The sequence below is a fragment of the Neoarius graeffei genome, chromosome 5, assembly GCF_027579695.1.
Source record: "Neoarius graeffei isolate fNeoGra1 chromosome 5, fNeoGra1.pri, whole genome shotgun sequence".
In the NCBI taxonomy this organism is placed as follows: Eukaryota; Metazoa; Chordata; class Actinopteri; order Siluriformes; family Ariidae; genus Neoarius; species Neoarius graeffei.
The window spans coordinates 52,457,380-52,482,019 of NC_083573.1; the positions used below are offsets into that span (position 1 = coordinate 52,457,380).

Consider the following 24,640-nt stretch of genomic DNA (forward strand, 5'->3'; position numbering starts at 1 on the left):
GCTGCTTCTCTGACCAGTGCTCTCCTTGCTCGCTCTGTCAGTTTAGGTGGACGGCCATGTCTTGGTAGGTTTGCAGTTGTGCCATACTTTTTCCATTTTTGATGGATTGAACAGTGCTTCTTGAGATGTTCAGAGCTTGGGATATTTTTTATTGCTTTAAACTTCTCCAGAACTTTATCCCTGACCTGTCTGGTGAGGTCTTTGGTCTTCATGATGCTGTTTGTTCTTCAGTGTTCTCTAACAAACCACTGAGGCCTTCACAGAACAAGTGTATTTATGCTGAGAGTAAATTACACACAGTAGGACTCTATTAACTAATTAAATGACTTCTGAAGGCAATTGATTGCACTGGATTGTATTTAGAGGTATCAGAGTACAGGGGGCTGAATACTAATGCACACCACATTTTTCAGATTTTTATTTGTTTAAAATTTTGAAGACCATTTATCATTTTCGTTTCACTTCACAATTATGTGCTACTCTGTGTTGGTCTATCACATAAAATCTCAATAAAAAACTTTTAAGTTCGTGGCTGTAAGGCGGAAAAATGTGAAAAAGTTCAAGGGGTATGAATACTTTTGCAAGGCACTGTATGTGTACCCCTCTGACTAGCACTGAACAGTGGTGGGTTTCCCAAAAGCCTCTTAATGAAGAAAGAGAGCATTCATTGTGTTGCTCGCTCTACCATTTAACCATGAGCTTTGCGCTGCGATGCTTTTGGGAAACTCAGGCCAGTTCAGCAACAAGTACTGAGGGACATGTACAACACAAACAGAGATGGAAACACACACTGGCCTCCTGGAATGTAGCTGAGAACCCCCTGATACAGTACTTCAGTACACTGGACATCACAGAACTATAGAGGGTGCAGGGCTCATGCCCAAGACAGACAGTTCTCACAATATACAGACTTCTATATACAAGTGACAGTATCTACCAAACAGTTTTCCTGGAAGCCCAGCCCTTTTCAGCTCTATGTATGTGCACTGTGGAGAAGAACAGAGGTAATACAGTACAGTTTGATTTAGCCTACACCTGATCTCAACACCAGGATGGAGGTTGACAGAGGGGAGATGTGCTCTATGGTGCATTAAAATACAGTGAGAGATTCTATGATACAACAGGTCAGAAGTCACTCGCTCCCGTCCAATTACCGGCCGTCGGCTCCTTTCAACCTGGTGGGAGATTGCACAAAACAAAGGGAGCCCGTGTCTAAAATACTTACGTTTGCATACATAAGCATGTTCAATAAAAATAAACTTGAAATCAAAGGCACTACAGCAAACAGTTTCAGTAGTTCACGTGTGTGTAAACGAAAAAGGGAGTGTTTGTGGTGCAGGTGTGTGCATTAGGGCTGTAACGATATGCGTATCGAAATCGAGATACACAGAGCCACGATCCGTATCGCGATACAAGAAGGCAGAATCGCGGTACACCCTTTCAAACTTCTCCTCAGCCCAAAAACAGAGGCGCTTCCAAACTTCAATTTATGAATACTTTACTTTTTATTTAAATTACATTTTAAACTTACTTAAATTACTTTTATTTTTTTATATCTATTAGTAAGTCATTTTTTCGCCGACCTGCGACAATCTTCTGCGAGTCACGCAACGTCCACACTCGCCACTGGCAGAGCATTCATTTCTTTTAAGCGGTCGCCATTCTGGTTGCGACGCGGGGAGCGAATCTGTAAACAAGCAGCTCATTGGCTGGCTAGGTGTGCCACAAGCCAATCACAATCACTTGACCGGAAAGGCATGCAGTGTTGCCAGATTGGGCAGGTTTAGGTGCTTTTTGGCTGGTTTTGAACATATTTTGGGGTGGAAAACGTTAGCAATATCTGGCAACACTGAAGGCATGTCTGCTTGGGCGGAAGCCTTCTGCGGCAGTTACATTTTGACACGCGAGCAATGTTTCACCATAAAAATTCCGTAATTTCCATCTGTTTTCCGCGATCACAGAAAATTATTGGCCCTATGAGAGTGAGACAGTGAGAGAGCCACCCCCCCAAAAAAAAAAAATCTTAACAGATTTACACGATTTGGAAAAATGACTTTTTCAGAACCGAAAAAAACAGAGCTTCCGGCTCAACAGTATTATTTTGAGAAATAAAACAATCTTTGGATTTGTTCATTTTTGCATACATATTACTCATTCTCTGCAGTGGTCTGAATTATTTGTTATTAAATAGTTAATGTAAGTAAGTAAATGTTAATAAGTCAAATTTACTACTTTAAAAAAACATTTAAAAAAAAATCGTGGGCGTATCGAATCGTGGGTCAAAAATCGCGATACGAATCGAATCGTGAGTTGGGTGTATCGTTACAGCCCGAGTGTGCATGGATTTTACCTATAAGAGATTGGGAGTAAGAGATTGTTCTTCTTCAGTGCCTGAACTTTGCTGCGGGTTTGGGGGTCCAAAGCGATGTAGCAGCGCCGTGCGTAGTCCAGCAGCTTCTCTTTGGACGGGTCAAACTCGCCCACCTCGGCCAGCTTCTCTGGAGCCACAAGAAGCAGCTCTGCAATGGGGGTTGTGGAGGCCACCGTGTTACGGTCCACACCATGGATCTGGAAAGCCTTGGACATGTTCTTCAGCCGCTGGTACGTCACCAGAATTTTCTTATAGCGGAACAGCACCCCAGCAGCATCTTTCACTGTGAAGGAAAATGAGCAAAAGGGACATTTTAATCAAACAGAGCTGACATTTGTTGTGTGCAATACCTTTAGTGGTATAGTCAGTGTGGTGGCATGGTGGTGTAGTGGTTAGCGCTGTCGCCTCACAGCAAGAGGGTCCGGGTTTGAGCCCCGTGGCCGGCGAGGGCCTTTCTGTGCGGAGTTTGCATGTTCTCCCCGTGTCCGCGTGGGTTTCCTCCGGGTGCTCCGGTTTCCCCCACAGTCCAAAGACATGCAGGTTAGGTTAACTGGTGACTCTAAATTGACCGTAGGTGTGAATGTGAGTGTGAATGGTTGTCTGTGTCTATGTGTCAGCCCTGTGATGACCTGGCGACTTGTCCAGGGTGTACCCCGCCTTTCGCCCGTAGTCAGCTGGGATAGGCTCCAGCTTGCCCGCGACCCTGCACAGGATAAGCGGCTACAGATAATGGATGGATGGTATAGTCAGTGTTCTCTTTAAAGCCCAATCTCCAAAACATTTCCACATGGTGTAAAGGCGAGAAAATCTGAATGCTATGGCAAGAGGAGGAGTTTTCTGAATTGATAAGCAATATGATTGACAGGAGAGTGGAGACATGTCGGTGGTTCATATCATTTGCCTTTTCTCCCATCTGTAACCTAGTCTGGTTAACACCAGACCATAGCACAAGTGAAATATGGTCTGGAATCCGCCTATTGAATTTCTCGTAGGGGAGGTGTGGTTTACGATTGTCAACGGCCGTTTATTGGACGTTGCGAATGTCTATCATTTGGCGTATACGTAGCCCATGGCCAATCATGGCAGTTGTACCCGGTGACGTAGTTAGAGCGACAAAGAGGCGAAGAAGAGAAGGAAAGAGAAAGAGAAGGCAAAACAAAAATAGGAAAACAATGGCACCGAACGATTACTGCCGTTTGTGCAAGACAAAGCTTGATCGAAAGTTTGGTTCATATCGCTCGCCGCCATGTTAAATGTGATCCGTAAACAGTCCCAAATAAACTACAAGCTTCTGTTTGTCGAGTAGTACGCGTCACCGTCTTTCCACCCCTCCCCACTCTCTGATTGGCTCCCTAACTCAGGCGAGCCTTTAGACCATAGTTTCCATGCTGTCTTTTCAGATCGGAACGATTGTGCAAAGCAGCATGGGATTTCCCAGGCTATCTGTAACCTGGAATGCCAGGAGAGACTGGAGTTATTACAAAATGTCTTCTGACTTTAAAACCACTGATTCCTCCTGTAACTATCATTTTTTTTCTGTCCCTTTCTTACAATTATTACTAATTCATGAGATGCTTACATTCACAGGACCTTTAAAAACACCTTTAAAGTTGTCATTAATTCAGCCTAGACTGGACAGCTCACCTCTCTGTCTCTCTCGGCCTCTGGCTATTCTGAAGACTCTCCTCCTTTTCAGGGCAGGGTGACCCCCAGGAGGCCTCCCAGGGGTACCCATATTCCTTATAGTCATGTTTTCTGGCATCACATCCTCCCCAGACATCATTTCATCTTCTTCCAGGTAGCTGTCCTCCAAATATTCTTCATCTTCTCCCAAAAGTGAGAGTGACTCTGAGGAGCGAGGGAACCATTAACATCAACCAGAGAAATCCTCTCACACAAACAAACTTCCACTGATTAATTTACTCTAAAATTAATCTCTCAAACATATTTATGCATATTTTGCTATAGCCTTTAATAGACTGGCTTCTGGAAAACAGTGACACGCAATAGCAAAAAGGACTTGTCCTAACAATGACCTCAAGAGATAAATTATGGTACGTGTGTGTGTGTGTTACGAATAGGGACATAAACAAAGAGGGAAATAGTACAATGGCTAATTTTACTTTATACACATACCTGGTAGATCATTCATAGATCTGTTGTTACTGCTACTGCCACTACTGCTACCTCCACCTCCATGGCTGTGTAGGAGAGGCTGAGAGTGGGAAGGACCAAACATTGAACTTATCTGGGCACTAATTGGCCCAGAACCAGTACTCATGACCTTGGAGTTGGTTGGGGGCTGCTGAGCAGGCCGCTGTGGGAATGACTGACGGTTGGCTGAACGCTGAACCTCTGCTTGCTGATCTAAAAAGTTAATGATTACATAGCACTTAAGGCTGATCACTACAGTACTGACACTGCTTAGGAGAACACAGCATGGACTTTGATCTACAGTGGTGCTTGAAAGTTTGTGAACCCTTTAGAATTTTCTATATTTCTGCATAAATATGACCTAAAACGTCATCAGATTTTCACACAAGTCCTAAAAGTAGATAAAGAGAACCCAGTTAAACAAATGAGACAAAAATATTATACTTGGTCATTTATTTACTGAGGAAAATGATCCAATATTACATATCTGTGAGGGGCAAAAGTATGTGAACCTCGAGGATTAGCAGTTAATTTGAAGGTGAAATTAGAGTCAGGTGTTTTCAATCAATGGGATGACAATCAGGTGTGAGTGGGCACCCTGTTTTATTTAAAGAACAGGGATCTATCAAAGCCTGATCTTCACAACACATGTTTGTGGAAGTGTATCATGGCACGAACAAAGGAGATTTCTGAGGACCTCAGAAAAAGCGTTGTTGATGCTCATCAGGCTGGAAAAGGTTACAAAACCATCTCTAAAGAGTTTGGACTCCACCAATCCACAGTCAGACAGATTGTGTACAAATGGAGGAAATTCAAGACCATTGTTACCCTCCCCAGGAGTGGTCAACCAACAAAGATCACTCCAAGAGCAAGGCGTGTAATATTCGGCAAGGTCACAAAGGACCCCAGGGTAACTTGTAAGCAACTGAAGGCCTCTCTCACATCGGCTAATGTTAAATGTTCATGAGTCCACCATCAGGAGAACACTGAACAACAATGGTGTGCATGGCAGGGTTGCAAGGAGAAAGCCACTGCTCTTCAGAAAGAACGTGGTTTGCTAAAGATCACATGGACAAGCCAGAAGGCTATTGGAAAAATGTTTTGTGGACGGATGAGACCAAAATAGAACTTTTTGGTTTAAATGAGAAGCGTTATGTTTGGAGAAAGGAAAACACTGCATTCCAGCATAAGAACCTTATCCCATCTGTGAAACATGGTGGTGGTAGTTTCATGGTTTGGGCCTGTTTTGCTGCATCTGGGCCAGGACGGCTTGCCATCATTGATGGAACAATGAATTCTGAATTATACCAGCGAATTCTAAAGGAAAATTTCAGGACATCTGTCCATGAACTGAATCTCAAGAGAAGGTGGGTCATGCAGCAAGACAACGACCCTAAGCACACAAGTCGTTCTACCAAAGAATGGTTAAAGAAGAATAAAGTTAATGTTTTGGAATGGCCAAGTCAAAGTCCTGACCTTAATCCAATCGAAATGTTGTGGAAGGACCTGAAGTGAGCAGTTCATGTGAAGAAACCCACCAACATCCCAGAGTTGAAGCTGTTCTGTACGGAGGAACGGGCTAAAATTCCTCCAAGCCAGTGTGCAGGACTGATCAACAGTTACCGCAAACGTTTACTTGCATTTATTGCTGCACAAGGGGGTCACACCAGATACTGAAAGCAAAGGTTCACATACTTTTGCCACTCACAGATATGTAATATTGGATCATTTTCCTCAATAAATAAATGACCAAGTATAATATTTTTGTCTCATTTGTTTAACTGGGTTCTCTTTATCTACTTTTAGGACTTGTGTGAAAATCTGATGATGTTTTCGGTCATATTTATGCAGAAATATAGAAAATTCTAAAGGGTTCACAAACTTTCAAGCACCACTGTATGGATGTACAGTCTTCCTTTTACATACGTAAATAAATTAATTAAATATCCACACTTAACATTTTCAACACCGTAATCAGAGTGCTCAAATCACTTTTTAAGGCACCTTTAACACGGAGCTGAAACTAAACTTTTAACAGAGTAAAAACTCTGACATGAAAAAGCCTTTACCACGTTCATTGTCCCGTTGTCTCCTCCATGAAAAACTGCGAGAATCATTGCCTAAATAAGAACAGGGAAAAAAAAAAAAACAATATCAAGCAACAATAAATTTAAGACTTGTGTTACAGTCAACTCCTGAATTATTGGCACCCTTCAAGAAAATTGTCATATCCAGGTACGACTGTGCTCGGAGCATGCAGCGGCAGCGCGCCTCGGACTGCAACTCACGTTCACGCCGCGCTTGTGCTCTTGAAGATTAGTTGATGCCAAGCACCTGTTCCTGATCACAGCACAATCAAGGCTCATGTATTTAAGGACTCACAGGACTAGGCGAAGTATACGCTGTGTCACGTACCGGTCTATACCTGTGTCTATGTTTGCATATTGTGTTGCTGCTTTGGTTTTGGCTTTGTTTCCGTTTACCTGACCACGTTTTTTGCCTTGCCTAGTTTATACTGTTTGCCTATTGCCCGTCCCCTGCCTGTTCCTGTTCATGCTCTTTGCCGCACCTGTAGGTATTGTTTGCCAGCTTGCTTTTAATAAACTCTTCCTGCAATTACATCTGCCTACTGCCTACTCACATGACAAAAATGAGCAAATATGATTGTGTAACATTCCACACAGTGATTTGTTTTACTTAAGGAATAGGAGAAATATTTTTAAAAATTATATTTCATCTAAAAATCATATTGACCTCGAGACAATATTTAAATAAATGCAAACAAATAGCAAATATATAGTTTGTAAACAGCTCTCAATCACTAAGGGCTTGTTTGGGGAAAACCGAATCAACGCAGATGAGTCAGAAGGTCAGGTCAAGATATAAAAACATATGCGGTCTGGTGGTCTGAATTTAAGAGGGCAGTCCACATGCACAAATCTATGAACGTAAACAAACAATCTGTATATCAGGTGATACATTTATTTTATAGAAAGGATGCACTACTTAATAAGAAATATATTGTATTATATTAAAAAAAAAAAAACTCACAATGTCTCAACATCAAAATATCATGCATTATTTGTTTTTCCATGAACTGCCAATATTTCTGAAGAAAATATTCTGAACTCTGAAGAATCTACATTCAGTGTATATTTATCATAAGGTTCCCCTAGTTTACCATGCTCTCCTCTCGTGCCATCGTTCGTTCTCTCCCTCTCTTACCGTTGCTTTCTTGACTCTTGGTGGAGAATATGAAGCGGTCGAGTTGACAGCGCAGGAAGTCTCTCTCCTCTTCCAGGTCTTCAATGCGTTTCTGAAGCCACGAGTTCTTTTCCAGAGAAATTTGCAGCTGTGTGCGTAGATTTGTGATCAACAAGTACGAGCTTGCAGGAGCTGGAGGATCATTACCTATTTTGGGCATAAAGACCACACATACAGATAACTCCATTCAGAACAGCTGGAATAATCAAAACAAGCACTTCGCACACTTATTTACATGCAAACAAAAGAGCTGTTTAGTGATTAATTAGCATACAACATGTAGTTTTGTATGCAAGTGAAAAAGTTTGGGTTTCCTAGTTTTCTGGGTGAATAAAAAGAAATGTGTCTTTATTATACATTTCATCAAAAACCAGAATTCAAGGTTCATTTAATGGGGTTTTCTACTGAGCTGTTAAAAGAGGTTAAACAACTGAGTTACTAGATTGGAAAGCTCAAACGTTTGCATCCTCATTTACTAGTTTATGTACTGTACAGTGGTGTTTGAAAGTTTGTGAACCCTTTAGAATTTTCTATATTTCTGCATAAATATGACCTCAACCATCATCAGATTTTCACACAAGTCCTAAAAGTAGATAAAGAGAACCCAGTTAAACAAATGAGACAAAAATATTATACTTGGTCATTTATTTATTGAGGAAAATGATCCAATATTACATATCTGTGAGTGGCAAAAATATGTGAACCTTTGCTTTTAGTATCTGGTGTGACCCCCTTGTGCCGCAATAACTGCAACTAAACGTTTCCGGTAACTGTTGATCAGTCCTGCACACCGGCTTGGAGGAATTTTAGCCCATTCCTCCATACAGAACAGCTTCAACTCTGGGATGTTGGTGGGTTTCCTCACATGAACTGCTCGCTTCAGGTCCTTCCACAACATTTCAATTGGATTAAGGTCAGGACTTTGACTTGGCCATCCCAAAACATTAACTTTATTCTTCTTTAACCATTCTTTGGTAGAACGACTTGTGTGCTTAGGGTCGTTGTCTTGCTGCATGACCCACCTTCTCTTGAGATTCAGTTCATGGACAGATGTCCTGACATTTTCCTTTAGAATTGGCTGGTATAATTCAGAATTCATTGTTCCATCAATGATGGCAAGCCGTCCTGGCCCAGATGCAGCAAAACAGGCCCAAACCATGATACTACCACCACCATGTTTCACAGATGGGATAAGGTTCATATGCTGGAATGTAGTGTTTTCCTTTCTCCAAACATAATGCTTCTCATTTAAACCAAAAAGTTCTATTTTGGTCTCGTCCATCCACAAAACATTTTTCCAGTAGCCTTCTGGCTTGTCCATGTGATCTTTAGCAAACTGGAGATGAGCAGCAATGTTCTTTTTGAAGAGCAGTGGCTTTCTCCTTGCAACCCTGCCATGCACACCATTGTTGTTCAGTGTTCTCCTGATGGTGGACTCATGAACAGTAACATTAGCCAATGTGAGAGAGGCCTTCAGTTGCTTAGAAGTTACCCTGGGGTCCTTTCTGACCTCACCGACTATTACACGCCTTGCTCTTGGAGTGATCTTTGTGGTCGACCACTCTTGGGGAGGGTAACAATGGTCTTGAATTTCCTCCATTTGTACACAATCTGTCTGACTGTGGATTGGTGGAGTCCAAACTCTTTAGAGATGGTTTTGTAACCTTTTCCAGCCTGATGAGCATCAACAACGCTTTTTCTGAGGTCCTCAGAAATCTCCTTTGTTCGTGCCATGATACACTTCCACAAACATGTGTTGTGAAGATCAGACTTTGATAGATCCCTGTTCTTTAAATAAAACAGGGTGCCCACTCACACCTGATTACCATCCCATTGACTGAAAACACCTGACTCTAATTTCACCTTCAAATTAACTGCTAATCCTAGAGGTTCACATACTTTTGCCACTCACAGATATGTAATATTGGATCATTTTCCTCAATAAATAATTGAGCAAGTATAATATTTTTGTCTCATTTGTTTAACTGGGTTCTCTTTATCTACTTTTAGGACTTGTGTGAAAATCTGATGTTGTTTTAGGTCATATTTATGCAGAAATATAGAAAATTCTAAAGGGTTCACAAACTTTCAAGCACCACTGTATATAAATGTGCCTAAAGGAGGTGTTTAAAAAAAAAAAAACAGTCAAAGCATGTTTATTTGTCAAGTGTCTTTCAAGAATAAGTTAACAGAGGCCCAAAGTCTCAATTCTGAAAAGAGAAGTTTATGGTCCGTGAGATCAGGAACAGTGATCATAAAACCTGAAGGTGAAAATCTTTCATCGAGCTGCAGAAGGGTATAAAAAGTGTATTCACGTACGTTTAAAAGTGTGCATTTATATGACATTGGAAATTAATTTTTAGTGTTTCACAATAAATGTGATTTTTTTTATCCTTTTAATCTTTGTGAGAATGAAATGCATCTGTCAAACCTAACTTTCTTGTTGCGCAGCAGGTAGTATTCAAATGCAAAATGTATACAAATTAAAACTGTATAATGTCTGCAGCTCAGCCCATTATTCATCATGGAACTCTTGCACTTCTGGGCCTGGAACTCGCCAAACGAGATGTGCAGGGCCACCAGTAGGGAGAATTCAAATGTAAAATGTATACAAATTAAAAAATGCATAAAGCTGAAAAATGCTTCGATTTTAATTTTTACCATTTAAGTAAAATGTTTAGTCCTTGACCGTAATTGTTTTCATAATGTCTTATTGTGGAATACTGCATTAGTACGACTCTGAGAGACTCACACTGACTGTCGAAGTTTTGATCGTTCTGGTTGTAAAAGCCACCCTGTTGTTCATAGTTGTTCTCCTCAAATGGGATGGAGATTTCATAAGCATCCTCATTTTTGGGGGCTTTAAAAGAGAAAAGCACAATAAGAACACATGACACTGACAGCAGGTACATTTTCAACAGTGCTCAAATTACGTCTATAAGAGTCAGAATCACAACCATTATCATTATAATATAACAACATGTGTATAACAGTTTATTAAGGCAAGATACTACAGTTGATTATGGTAATTAAAAAAAAAACACAACCCAGTAGATATTACAAATCAATGTTTGCCAATTACTAGAATAGAACAGAATGCCTTTATTGTCACTGCACAAATGTACAACGAAATTTAGCTCATCATAGGACAGCAAAGCTGCTGCATACATGTGCGCAGCCCAAGGCCGTCCCATGTTAACCTAACTGCATGTCTTTGGACTGTCGGGGAAACTGGAGCACCTGGAGGAACCCCACGCAGAACATGCAAACTCCACACAGAAAGGCCCTCGTCGGCCGCTGGGCTCAAACCCAGAACCTTCTTGCTGTGAGGTGACAGTGCTAACCACTACACCACCGTGCCAACTATTAACAATTGTTCTGTACTGGAACATTTTTATGTTAATTAATGCAGTGGTTGCATTGCTGCCTCACAGCTCCAGGATCCCTGGTTCAATCTTGAGCTAAGACTACATAAAACAAACAAACAAGATCTAATCTTTTGGCATTCTCAAGACTTTTTCAGAAGGGTTTGTTGGAATATAATTTCTTAAAAATCTACATTACTGTGCAAAAGTCTTAGGCAAGCTTTTTTTTTTTAAATGACCTACATTATGGAGTGAGTACAAAAACATTTTAAATTTCCAACCTTTTTTTTTTTGCTGGAAAACTAATATGTTTGTATGTCAGTAAAGAAAGCAGAATATTATACAAGAGTAGGTCTGGGCGATAAAACAAAGGTGACATGTACCGTCGATAGACACTTCATCAACAGCAATAAGAAAGGTGTTCGATAGTTTCGCTTAAATGCATTAAATGCAAACTAGCAGAAACAGTGAGGAGTGAGAAATGAGCAGCGTTTCCCACAGGTCATAAATATACTCGTGGTGGTATCTGGCGGAAAGGGCCGCATTACCTGCCAGCACAAACATGGTCTACTGTGCGATTTTAGATTGCACTGGTACCTGCTGCTCTCACGCAGATTGTAATCTTCTCCACTCGCGCTGCTCAGTAAATCATGCGTGTTAACTATCGGCGACAGCCACATGCTTCAGAAAAACTGACTTCTTTCTTTTCATTTCATTTATGATTACAGTCTTTGACTTACAAAGAAGGAAATGAAATACAAAAAAACAAAACAAAAATGGCCCATTACTTTCTGTTACTGACATGAAAATAGAACGACCGCATGTACACAGACTGTTCATGTCCTTTTAATAAATCAGTTAGATAGGCTAGAAAAACGTGCTATTACAAAGCTGACTGGACTCAAGCACTCCAGGTTGTCATGGTAACGGTGACGTAAACTGATTAAGATGATCTACAACGTGACAGCTCTCGGTTCAATCATTCCAGCACAACAGTTCCTTTTAGCCATACAGGTCATTATGTTCATTATTTAGTTATCGCTCACAGAACGTACTCATTCTTCACTCTAATGGGTCGCCACATATACTTTGGGTGGCCGTTAATATTCCTGGGCGGCCCAACCGAGTAAAGTCTATATGTGGGGAAACACTGCTGCTGATGAGAAACTGCTGAAAAAAAAAAATAAGGTGTTTAAATGCAAAATAAAGTGGTTAAAGTCAACCTTTATTCTCTTGGTAATGATTAAAAATAGATCTTTAAAAATGATCAACAATAGTTATCAATATCATATGAAATTTGACATTTTATCATGATAATTTTTTTAGCTACATCGCCCAGCCCAACACAAGAGACACTTTTCAGACCAAAACAAACAAACAAACAAACAAACAAACAAACAAGCAAAAAAAAAAAAACACATAATGAGGGCTGCTGGGTTTTGGTGCCAAATGAAGAAGCGAGTGAGACAGTCAAAGTGTCCAGAAGAACCGTGGCTGGTTCTGAAAGATGCTCAGTAAAACCTACAGCTCATTTCCTTATCAAACTGCACTCATTGTACCTGAGACTACTATTTTTTTTTAAAAGCAAATGGACTTCACACCAAACATTGACTTTGTTTCATTTTTGTTTACTGCTCTCTATAGTATGTTTTTAATGTAGTAACATTTAATTTTTTAAAGATATCTTTGCTCTACAGCATTTCTTTGCATGTGCCTCAGACTTTCGCACACAATCTTCTGTGATATTCTTCTCATTAGGGACAAGAATGAATGAATGAATGAATGAATGAATGAATGAATGAAATCGCAGGTCAACTAGAAACAAAACCAAAAACCAAATGTAGAAGAAATGGTTTAAAAAATACAATGTGGTTTAATGTGTTTTCACGCGAATAAGTGTGGCTTATATGATTGATAAATGAAACTGACATCTTGAGCATAATGACAGATTAATTGATGTATACTGTATAGCAGGAAGAAGGTGGTTTTGGTTTTCAGGGATACTAAAGCATGACATGATGTGACTGTGCTGTAGTGAGTGGAGCTTAAAGCAGATGCGCAGAACCATGGCTGGACTTTTTGTTTATAAATGCCTTGAGACCTCAAGAATGGCACAGGAATAGTTTTAAGCATTAACAACAAATCTAATGTAGTAATTTTTATGATTAAAGTGATTCATATAGGTAGCGGTCTGAGTGAATGACCTTGACATCTGTGATGTCACAGCAGGAAGTCTGTCGGTCTCATCGCCATTTCCGCTATACTAAAACACAGAGCTGACTGCAACTCCGATCCTCCATTCTGAGCTAATTTATCGCCATGCCATGTAGATGTGTTGCTGGCGGGTGCAGCAACAGGACAGAAGGTGGATTTATGTTGCATTTATGGCTCAAGAATGATCAAACTGCAAAGACGCGTTTTGCGAGAAATTCACGGGCACATTGGGCGCCTACGAAGTGGCCTCTCCTCGGCTCTGCACATTTTACTGAAGACTCGTACGAGACCTCTGATCTGTTGAGGAGCGTTGGCTATAAGCCCGTATTGAAAGAGGGTTAGTACCAATAATTAAAGGAAAAGAAAACTACAATAAAAGGAAAGTAAGTTCAGTTGCACCAGTTCTCCAGGAGTGTGAGCCGAGGGCTGTTGCTAAAACCCTGGACGGAATGGGATGTGACATTATCGCTCGGGCAGTGACCTCCCCGCGGTTGTTGCTAAAACCAGTGACATCTTGTACCAGGTTTTAGTAATTGCCTGAGCCAAGCAGTAATGGCGGAGTACTCAGGATGGAGATAATGGAGAATGAGTGGACCAGCCGTCTGATTTCTCTGCTGGATCTGCTTGCCTCAGCAGCAATATCTCGCCCTTACATGTACGAAGCGAATGAACAGAGAACTGAACGAACAACTGACAGTCAGATTGTTTCAAAAGAATCGGCCACAAGATCGGCCTTCAAGAAGCGAGAACACAGATGGGTAAGATGCGACTCTCATTTCGATACAAAACAACAAAAACAACAACACTCGTTGTTTACCTGCATTTAGATTAATATATGTAACTTGTATTGTGTGTTTAAGTTACCGATATAAGATTATTTAATTTGCTTCAGAATGTGATCGTCTCAGTTCATCTGATTATTTAATTAGCCTTTTACGTTTTATCAGTGAAAATGCATGCATGTACATGTACCGTAAAATACCAAATAATAGCCGAGTTCCAATTAACCGCCGAGTTCCCTTTAACGGCCGGGTGTACGCGTGTGTTGTGACAAATAAAGGCCGGTTCCGAATACTCGCCGGGGTCTAAAAAAAAAAAAAAGCGTCCGAACGTTCTATCTAGAATCTTGAGGCCCAGCACTTTTCTGGTTTTCTGGTGTTTAAACAATTTTGCATTGCATAGTTTTCTACCGAAACAATATGAATGAATGAATGAATGAATGCAAAATGAAATTATTTCTATAATACTGTTTACAACATTTTGTTACGCAGGGGTGATAGCGTTCCGGCGCGCCGCGCCGGATTTCCGGCGCGCCGTGGCTGGGGAAAAAAAAAAAAAAAAATCTAGTTCGCCCATTGTCCTGTGTCATTCTGAGATGCGCAGATAGACAGTCAAGGGAATTCGGAATTCCCTTTACTGTCTATCTGCGCATCTCAGAATGACACGTAACTTACACGTAACTTACGTGATAATAAACATGCCATTTCAATGTTATAATCTTGGTCTACCGTAATATTTCTTGAGGAATGCAACTCCGTAACTTTTGACAGATGTCTTAGCCAATTACGTTTGACATGGGTGTGTGGGATATCACTTACGTCATCGAATGAGGAATACCCCTTTGGGTATACCCAACGAAAGCCAGCGTGTGTGGTGACATTGAGGACTGCGGGTTTCCAAGGTTGGACTGCTGCTTCTGTTAAACGACCTAAATTGCCGAATGCATGCGTCAAAGCACACACTGAGTTTTATTAAAGACCTTATACCATTTCACTTGCCCTTACCCATTCGGATCTGGAAGACGCTTTACAAAAAAGGTGAGAGCGTTCTAACATGCATTTCAGTCTGCTCGCGGCCAATCTAATCCAAGGGGCCTTTTCAACAAGTAATCTGTCGTGCAAGTTGGGCAGAAGCACGCGTCAGGCAGGCAACATGTAGGCCTACAAGTCAGTAACCTATTCAACTAACTTTCATCCGAACTTTAAGTTTTCTACGGGGTCGAGCCACCGTACCAACTCACTCGGGGAATAGGCTCATATCGGCCAAATAGGGAGACGTCTTGGAGAGAAACGTGATGCAAGATGACAGTATGTAGCCACTGCAGGTCACTTATTTTTCAGCATAAGAAAAAACCCTTTGGTTTGACACTTCGCACCCTAATTATGTTGCTTCAACGTCGCGCCCTCCATGCAATTTCAGATTGACAGACATCGCGAAGCGCAAAGGGTGGAGGCTGCATGGGTGAGGGTGATAGCAAGTGACCATAACTTTGCAGAGTAATTAAATCACAGTGCTGCGCACAGACAATGGTGTGGTTTCTTGATTATTTTGTAAAGCATGCACTTAACTAGTCATTAACAGGAAAAGGTGTGTGATTTATCCTTTATCCACCCCGACTGTGCCATGCGAAGATGCATTCTGCGTCTTCAAAATTCCCCGAAGTCGGCACCGTGCTATCTGTAATCTAACTCTAAACAAACTGCAAGTTATACTGGTTAAAAGTAGGCCTATCTGAGAATGATTTTTTCCCCGTTTTGAGATTTTGGGGAAGGTGTTTGTGAAGAAGGAATTAATCGCCTGTTCCAAATAGCCGCCTAGTCTCTAATACGCGCCGGGTCTCTCACGTGATTGAGACAAATAATAGCCCAGGCTATTATTTGGTATTTTACGGTATGTTGCATAAGTTATAACACCTATCCTGTTTTAATGAGAGTCAACCCACAATCAGTGAAGTCAAATCAGTAACGGTATTTCTTACTTTCACCATAAATTTTTATTTTTTTCCCGGTCCGGTTTCCCTTAAATCGTGCGCTCTGATTGGCTCGCGAGCAGTCCGGAATCCTACGATCCGGACCCTGGTTACGGACCTTTGGCGACTCGCTCATTCACAACAACAACAAACATGGTAGCAATTTTTTGTCAACATTTATTTTCGGATTTCTCAGTATAATAGCATTAATTTTACTGTATGGATAGCGATAACAAGTGTTCACAGTGAAAGCGAGTTTTACTACCCTGATGAAGACGAAATAAAAGAAAACATTTCAGGAGAAAGCCAAAAACCTGTAACTGTTCCTCACGCCGAGCAAATCCAGCAGTTTACTGAGGAGCAAAGGGCAGAAAATACAACAAAAAAGACGACCTACGACCTCAATGTCTTTGGGAAGTTCTGTCGAAACCTAAATGAAGGTCGAAAGGTAGAAGACATACCTGGTGAAGAACATGTTGCTGTGCAACTTTTTCATGTCTGCAACAAAGAAAAATGGTGATGTGTATGAGCCGTCCTCGCTCACGTCTTTCCAGAGAAGTATCCTGCACTATCTGAATCAGGTTTGTTCTAAATAGTTTCCCTTTCGGGCACTCTCATTTTCTGTTAGCATTTGGTAAAGAAAAAAATAAATATGTTATTTACCAGCTTAAGGTTGGTCCGTATCATGAAATACCATGACCTCGGCCTTGGAAAGACTGACCTCGGCCCAGAGGCCTTGGCCAGCATTTTCAAGACCTCGGTCACGATATTTCTCAGCTGGTAAATAATATATATATATTTTTTTGCGGTCTGGTTTCCATCAAATCGTGTGCTCGCGAGTGGTCCGGTATCCTACGATACGGACTGCGGTTACAGACCTTTGGCGACTCGCTCGTTCACAACAACAGCGAACATAGCAGCAATTTTTGGCAACATTTATTTTAGCATTTCTCAGTATAATAGCATTAATTTTACAGCATGGATAGCGATAATGACAGTGTTCACAGCGAAAGCGAGTTTTACTACCCTAATGAAGACGAAATTAAAAAAAAAATTTCAGGAGAAAGCCGAAAACCTGTAACTGTTGCTAACGCCGAGCAAAAACATGGCTGAATCCTGAATGACTTAATTTTGTATAAATAGGGGACTACATAGCCAGCAAAACGTAGTTTTTTTTTCCTGCCATGGAAGTGCACTTGTATACCGAGGAGGAAGCAATTTGCATTACAGCCGTGAATGAGGATTCAAAATGCTGGTTCGCCTTGGCTTTGTTTTCCCTTTTGGGCGCTCTCATTTTCTGTTAGCATTTGGTAAAGAAAAAAAACAAACATACACACACACACACACACATACATACATATATATTATATATATATATATATATATATATTATATATATATATATATATATATATATATATATATACATATATATATATATATAAAGCTTAAGGTCGGGCTGTATTGTGAAATACCGTGACCTCGGCCTTAAATCCTGGCCTCGGTCAGTATTTTCAAGACCTCAGTGTCACAGTATTTCATGATACGGACCTCCCAGCTGGTAAATAATTTTATATATATCAGTGTTTTCCCCAGAAAAAAATTAAAGCCCTAAATTCCGGCATGATAATACACAGACAATTGAGTGCCAACGGCACGAAATGAAACTAGGGGGGTTCGGGGGCATGCTCCCCCGTAAAATTTTTTTTTGAAAATAGATGCTCTCAGGTGCATTTTCAGGGTCTCTGAGAGGTTTTAGATCCATGATTATAGGATAGAGTTTACCAGTGTTTCAATGATTTCTGACCTAAATAGTATTAATGTATTCACATTTGAAATTTCACCTTAAAGTTCAACGTGCAAGTTAAACTGTTTTGTTATAGATTACTGAGGTATATGATAGATTGAAAATCTACAGGGATCCCTTAATTACCTATGATCAAGTAGTGTTGTAACAAAAATGTGCATGAACAGCGGTTTGCTCCATCTTATGCAATCCAATGAAGAGAATCGATCATCATGACCTCCTATTGATCACAAAGGGATCTGAACCTAAGAACTGCCACCTTAAAATAAAGTTGCTGTATTACTATAACTGTAATGGTTTAGAATGTTTCTGATGCAATTACCGTAATATATGTGTAATTAAGATACACTGAAAAGAAAAGTAAGGAAGCTGCATATTATAAAGTTTACATTTTTACACTTTATTAAATGGGCTAGATTAAGATTAAAGCATTTAAAGGAAAAGAAAACTTAATTCATACATTTAAGTTTGCAGAAAGATTATGTATTTATAAACACGTTCATGAATGATAATAGACTAGGTCAAACTTTTGTGATTTAAAATCAGTCGGCTTTGTCCATCTGGTGGGGGACGACATCGGCAGCCAATGAGATCGCTTATAACGAATCGGAAACTTCCAGGATGTCTGACGTTTTCTTTTGATATTTTTATTGGACGGTTTGAACACGTGATCTTGACATAGCCAACAGATTAGTTTGTTTACATCATACCACGCGGACATATTACTTTGACAGAATCAACACAAACATTGGGGAAAAAGGCTGCTTGTTTAACACAAATATCAGTCAATATGTAAATAGATCTGTTATTTGCTCTCCTATGTATCTCGTTACTTGTGGGTAGGAAATTTAACGTATCGGTATAAAGGCCAATTTATGCTGACAACCCAGTCCTCACAGATGGCGTCGCAGATAGCGTCTGCGAAGCCCCCCCCCTTTGCAGACGCTCTGCGCGCACCTCCCAAAAATTGTGACCACCGCAGACAGCCTCGCAGACAAGAGGGCTCTGATTGGTCCACTCTACATCTGCTGTACACGCACTTCCGCTTCCCTACTTTCCCGGTTTGGTTTGTTTTCACGACCGCCATTTTTAAAAACACGAGCGAAGATGGAGCAGCACAAAGAGCGGTTGATCGATGAAGTGAGGAAGTACGTACATCTATACGACTCCAGTTCTAGTCATTATAAGTAACCGGAGGATAAACACTCCACTAACCACACCCACCAACTACTCCTAGCGATTTCGCGACTTCGCGCCCCTTTGCATTGTGGCGGTGAATAACATCGCGCACGCCTATTACTCCCCGCTCAACGATAAATTACAACTGTCTGCGAAAAGCTATCTGCGAAAGCCTTGTCGCAAGAGCATGCAGAGGCCTTAAATCTAAGCGTATCAGATTTTAACTAAAGCGACTAAGCGTATCGGCAGGCAGAGCAAGCGTATCGGGCCCGACACGCTAAAACGCTTTGGGGAAAACCATGATATATATATATATATATATATATATGACTTTGGTCTATAGCTGTCAAAGGCCTCGGCCTTAAAACCGTTTCCCGCTGTGACGTCATGCACTCAGGGCTGGCTGGGTCAGCGGGGCAGCTCAAATGCCAACTTTGTGGTTGATTTTAACTCTGAAAAATATTTTTTTTTCTTCCCATTTATGCAGCGTACAAGAGTCAAGGATGGAGATACTATCCACTCAGAGATTCATTTAAAAATAAAGGCTCTGTGTATCTGCTTTAAGGCTTCTTCAGAGATGCTCGTTTCAGATAATGCTGCGATTGTGGGTGGACAAAAAGAGTGAAATAGGAAACATTTTTCTGTCATTATTATTATCACTGCTGAGGTTTTAGAGAAAACATGCTTTAGTCAAAGATATATATATATATATATATATATATATATATATATATATATATATAAAATGCATCAAATAGGGGTGGCACGGTGTTGTAGTGGTTAGCGCTGTCGCCTCACAGCAAGAAGGTCCGGGTTCGAGCCCCGTGGCCGGCGAGGGCCTTTCTGTGTGGAGTTTGCATGTTCTCCCTGTGTCCGCGTGGGTTTCCTCCGGGTGCTCTGGTTTCCCCCACAGTCCAAAGACATGCAGGTTAGGTTAACTGGTGACTCTAAATTGAGCGTAGGTGTGAATGTGAGTGTGAATGGTTGTCTGTGTCTATGTGTCAGCCCTGTGATGACCTGGCGACTTGTCCAGGGTGTACCCCGCCTTTCGCCCGTAGTCAGCTGGGATAGGCTCCAGCTTGCCTGCGACCCTGTAGAACAGGATAAAGCGGCTAGAGATAATGAGATGAGATGAGATGCATCAAATAATTTGGCCAATGATTAACCAAAGTGTTAGTTCTGGCTGTAATGTACTGAATTAAAGGTAAAACTTCATGCAAAGGATGAAGCCTATAATATAATGCACGCCTCTATATCAGGACTATCCAGTAGTCTGTGGACATCCCTGTGCTTTATGTATTTAAGGTCTCTCTGGAGATGAAGTCAGATGATGTGATGCAGAATCTTACTTTGCAACTCTTGGGAACTTGCGTGCTTCCTAGTGGCTGTTTCTGCATCGTTCATATTTCCGTTTGCTTGATCCCGTGTGTTTCAGGCTGATTTCACATAAACCTTTTGGTGTTGTTGTTGTTTACGTGTCTTTAAGGCAGCTGGAGTGTACACGTTCCAGAGAAACAAGCAGCTAGCACACAGCTGTACACATAACCATAAAACACCGACGCAAATAAAACGAGGGTAAACTGCACAGTAACTAAAGCCTGGATGAAGGATTTATCTGTCAGCAGGCGGCTCTTGTTAGCTTAGCTGGCTAACTGAGTTAGCTACAAACACTAGCTGCTGAGGTAAATGCCAGCGACAGGAGCGAGTGTGTAAATAACGATATAATGGCTAAATACAGCGTTTAATGAGCCATGCGGCCATTTGTCGCTGTAAGCGCGTGTGGCTGTGCGGCAGCGGTGAGCGCGGTGTGCTGAGCCCCGGCCGAGGCGCGGGCCGGACCGCTGCTCCCTGAGGAAAGCAAGCCGCGCGCAGCTCGCTCACGCCGGACGCCTTTAATGCCGTTTCACTCTGTGCACAATGATTTCTGCCGTCATGACAAAAAGCCGCGCGCACAAACCGTTCCGTGGCCGTAAACTTCGTTATCTTGCGCATAAAAAATAAATTAAATTAAATTTCAGTACACTTCTGCTATGTGCGGGTATTTTTTAATAAAGAGCGGCTAACAATAACAATTAAATGTCTTTCACCAGTGATGTCGTCGCCCCCCAAAAATGACGTACTTCCGCGAGCGCGCGCCTCTCTCTCTCTCAACCTCTTTGTCTGTGTGTGTCTCTCGCTCTCTGTCTCTCTCTCCCAACCTCTTTGTGTGTCTCTCGCTGTCTCTCTCTCAACCTTTTTGTGTCTCTCTCTCTGTCTCTCTCTCAACCTCTGTGTGTCTCTCTCTGTCTCTCTCAACCTCTGTGTGTCTCTCTCTCTCAACCTGTGTGTGTGTGTCTCTCTCTGTCTCTCTCTCTCAACCTCTGTGTGTGTGTCTCTCTCTCTGTCTCTCTCTCTCAACCTCTGTGTGTGTCTCTCTCTCTGTCTCTCTCTCTCAACCTCTGTGTCTCTCTCCCAACCTTTGTGTGTGTCTCTCTGTCTCTCTCTCTCTCTCTCTCTGTCTCTCTCCCAACCTTTGTGTGTCTCTCTGTCTCTCTCTCTCTGTGTCTCTCTCTCAACCTCTCTGTGTCTCTCTCTGTCTCAACCTCTTTGTGTGTCTCTCTCTCCCAACCTTTGTGTGTGTCTCTCTGTCTCTCTCTGTCTCTCTCAACCTGTGTGTGTCTCTCTGTCTCTCTCTCTCTCTCAACCTGTGTGTGTCTCTCGCTCTCTGTCTCTCTCTCCCAACCTCTTTGTGTGTCGCTCTCTGTCTCTCTCTCAACCACTGTCTCTCTCTCAACCTGTGTGTCTCTCGCTCTCTGTCTCTCTCTCTCAACCGCTGTCTCTCTCTCAACCTGTGTGTGTCTCTCACTCTCTGTCTCTCTCTCAACCGCTGTCTCTCTCTCTCTCAACCTCTTTGTGTGTCTCTCTCTGTCTCTCTCTCAACCTCTGTGTGTCTCTCTCTGTCTCTCTCAACCTCTGTGTGTGTCTCTCTCTCTGTCTCTCTCTCTCTGTGTCTCTCTCCCAACCTTTGTGTGTCTCTCTGTCTCTCTCTCTCTGTCTCTCTCCCAACCTTTGTGTGTCTCTCTGTCTCTCTCTCTGTCTCTCTCTCCACCTCTTTGTGTCTCTCTCTCTGTCTCAACCTCTTTGTGTGTCTCTCTCTCCCAACCTTTGTGTGTGTCTCTCTGTCTCTCTCAACCTCTTTGTGTCTCTCAACCTGTGTCTCTCTCTCAACCTGTCTCTTGCTCTCTGTCTCTCTCAACCTCTGTCTCTCTCTCTGTCTCAACCTCTTTGTGTGTCTCTCTCTCCCAACCTTTGTGTGTCTCTCTGTCTCTCTCTCTCTGTCTCTCTCAACCTCTTTGTGTCTCTCAACCTGTGTGTCTCTCTCTCAACCTGTGTGTCTCTTGCTCTCTGTCTCTCTCAACCTCTTTGTGTGTGTCTCTCTCTCTGTGTCTCTCTCTCTGTGTCTCTCTCAACCTCTGTGTGTGTCTCTCTCTCTCTGTCTCTCTCTCAACCTCTTTGTGTGTCTCTCTCTCTCAACCTCTTTGTGTGTGTCTCTCTCTCTGTCTCTCTCAACTTCTTTGTGTCTCTCAACCTCTGTGTCTCTCTCAATCTGTCTGTGTGTCTCTCTCTCTCATATTCTGTCTGTGTGTGTCTCTCTGTGTCCCTCTCTCTCTCTCAACCTCTTTGTGTGTCTCTCTCGCTGTGTCTCTCTCTCTGTCTGTGTGTGTCTTTGTCTGTGTGTGTAATGGGGAATGGAGGAGTGGAGATTGAGGATGGTTTGGTGATGTGTTTTTGATTCTTATTCATTTTCAATCCGGTATAATCAAAACCTCTTTGTGACACATTAACAGATCAAACGCCAACACCGTTAAGGACTTTGTTACTGACACTGAAACCTTACCACTAGATAAACTGGCTTTACCAGTTCTCTGACTAGGAAGAAAGAGAGAACCCACGCGCGCACACACACAGTGTTCAGGTGACAAAGCAGCTTGCAAGGGTGTTGGTGAAGGTGGAACTGGCAAAAAAACCCTCAGTTTCTAAAAAATTTCCACCTCAGAAGGAGAGTCTACATGAAAGGTACGTGATTAGATGATTTTGTTAAACTGTAACCTCGTCAGACAGGCTTGCGTAGATGGTTGATCTTTAGTGTCTTTTTTGCTGCACTTCCTAAAAAGTGCTGGTATTATTTCCCTTTCAGTGATAAATCCTCCTCAGGTTGACAGATACTTGGTTCTGTTTGTGTCTTTCCACTGTTCTATGCCCCCCTCTCCTGATTCCTGTCTTTCCAGCAGGTCATTATGTCAGCTGAGAATGAAGGGCTGACCCATTGTAAGTTCATCCTGGTGTTTGCTGTTGTTCTGGACCTCCTTGGGATTACTATAGTCCTGATTGGAGTTTTTGTCCCACTGGAGGTTAGAGGTCAAGACTTCGGTGATCTACTGGTCTACTCAGGCGTACTGTTGGTCCTCATGTCCATGGTTGGCTGGGTTATGTGGTACAGTGGCAACATCGAAGGCTTGAGGTTAGTGAAGGACCTTAGACATAAACGGAGTGCTGTGGATCGCCTGGCTCGCTCACTCAGCCGCCGCATACGGATAAACCGTCACACAGCATAGACTGACCTTTCAAGACCTGAGACTTTTCTTCCTGGAGCGTCAGACTACCTTCAGTGCTCAAATATCCGAGAATGAGTACAGGTATAGTGGTGTGGTTAATTAGTTACAACAGTTTACTGGCTAGTGGCTATTCTTGCGTATATTATTTATATATTTAGTTGACAGCACCAGTAAGTCACAACTTGACAGCTTTGTTTATTCAGAACTCAATACATATTTCTGAAAAATATGAAGTTGATCTAATTTTAATCTAATATTAAATCTATACCATTGTACAACATGATTAAAACTGGCCTCAGAGACTTCATAACAAGCACAGTCTCATAGGTGACAATATTGTGAATGTAAACGTGAAAACAATTCTGGTTTAATTCACTTTGTTTTCCTCTCTGTTATAATTTTACTAGTCCATGGATTAAAAATATAATAAATTATGACAGCATTTCTCCTCATCTGTATGCTGCCAGGACTATCACTGCTCTTATTCAATTTTATTTTTTAAAATAAAAATAAAAAATAAAAAAAACACAAAATGTTTTTGCTTTGTCTAAGTGCTTAGGTTACATCATTATTTAACTGTAATGTATCTGCATATTAAAAATTGCATTAGAATGTAAATAAAGGCCTTTTTTGGATTTTAATAAATAATTATTTACAAACGTAAATTCAACTTTAATAATACAGTCTGACACAGGTTCACAAACATCATAAATTAGTGAGTATTTCCAGTTCTCAGTAATGTTCAAGTGTAGACATGTTCTTTCAACCACAAACCTCCCACTAATGTATACATCGTCACTTTCTGAATACTGACGCTCACATGCATATCTCTGGAGGCAAATTTCACATCTTTTCACAAGAATACTAAACGACGTTCGAAGTATAAAAAATATTTTGATCAGTATTTTGATTTAGGGTGCATTACCTAATCCTTACTGAATT

The 24,640-nt window shown here is 41.5% G+C and overlaps 2 protein-coding genes across 2 annotated transcripts; one reads left to right on the forward strand and one right to left on the reverse strand.

Moving 5' to 3' along the window:
- Positions 1–499: 499 nt before the first annotated feature.
- On the reverse strand, positions 500–21,321 carry ccdc106a (coiled-coil domain containing 106a). Its single transcript, XM_060922012.1, has 8 exons — positions 20,453–21,321; positions 10,542–10,649; positions 7,751–7,936; positions 6,595–6,645; positions 4,508–4,738; positions 4,016–4,219; positions 2,351–2,654; positions 500–1,175 (listed from the first exon to the last, which is right to left on the reverse strand). The coding sequence occupies exons 1-8, from the start codon at positions 20,505–20,507 to the stop codon at positions 1,151–1,153; spliced, it is 1,164 nt and encodes a 387-aa protein (XP_060777995.1). The 5' UTR covers positions 20,508–21,321; the 3' UTR covers positions 500–1,150.
- LOC132886266 (serine-rich adhesin for platelets-like) lies at positions 21,215–24,333 on the forward strand. The gene is made up of 2 exons (XM_060920824.1): positions 21,215–23,159; positions 23,372–24,333. Exon 1 carries the CDS (start codon positions 21,215–21,217, stop codon positions 22,823–22,825), a length of 1,611 nt encoding a protein of 536 aa, XP_060776807.1. The 3' UTR covers positions 22,826–23,159; positions 23,372–24,333.
- The last annotated feature ends 307 nt before the right edge of the window (positions 24,334–24,640 follow it).

Excerpts from the sequence above, each read along its gene's own strand:
- ccdc106a (XM_060922012.1), bottom strand. The coding sequence starts at position 20,507 with ATGAACGATGCAGAAACAGCCACTAGGAAGCACGCAAGTTCCCAAGAG. Across the intron at positions 10,650-20,452 it reads AAGTTCCCAAGAGTTGCAAA|CCCCCAAAAATGAGGATGCT; the intron begins GTAAGATTCTGC and ends TCTCTTTTAAAG. Across the intron at positions 6,646-7,750 it reads CAAGAGTCAAGAAAGCAACG|GCAATGATTCTCGCAGTTTT; the intron begins GTAAGAGAGGGA and ends GTTCTTATTTAG.
- LOC132886266 (XM_060920824.1), top strand. The coding sequence starts at position 21,215 with ATGACGTACTTCCGCGAGCGCGCGCCTCTCTCTCTCTCAACCTCTTTG.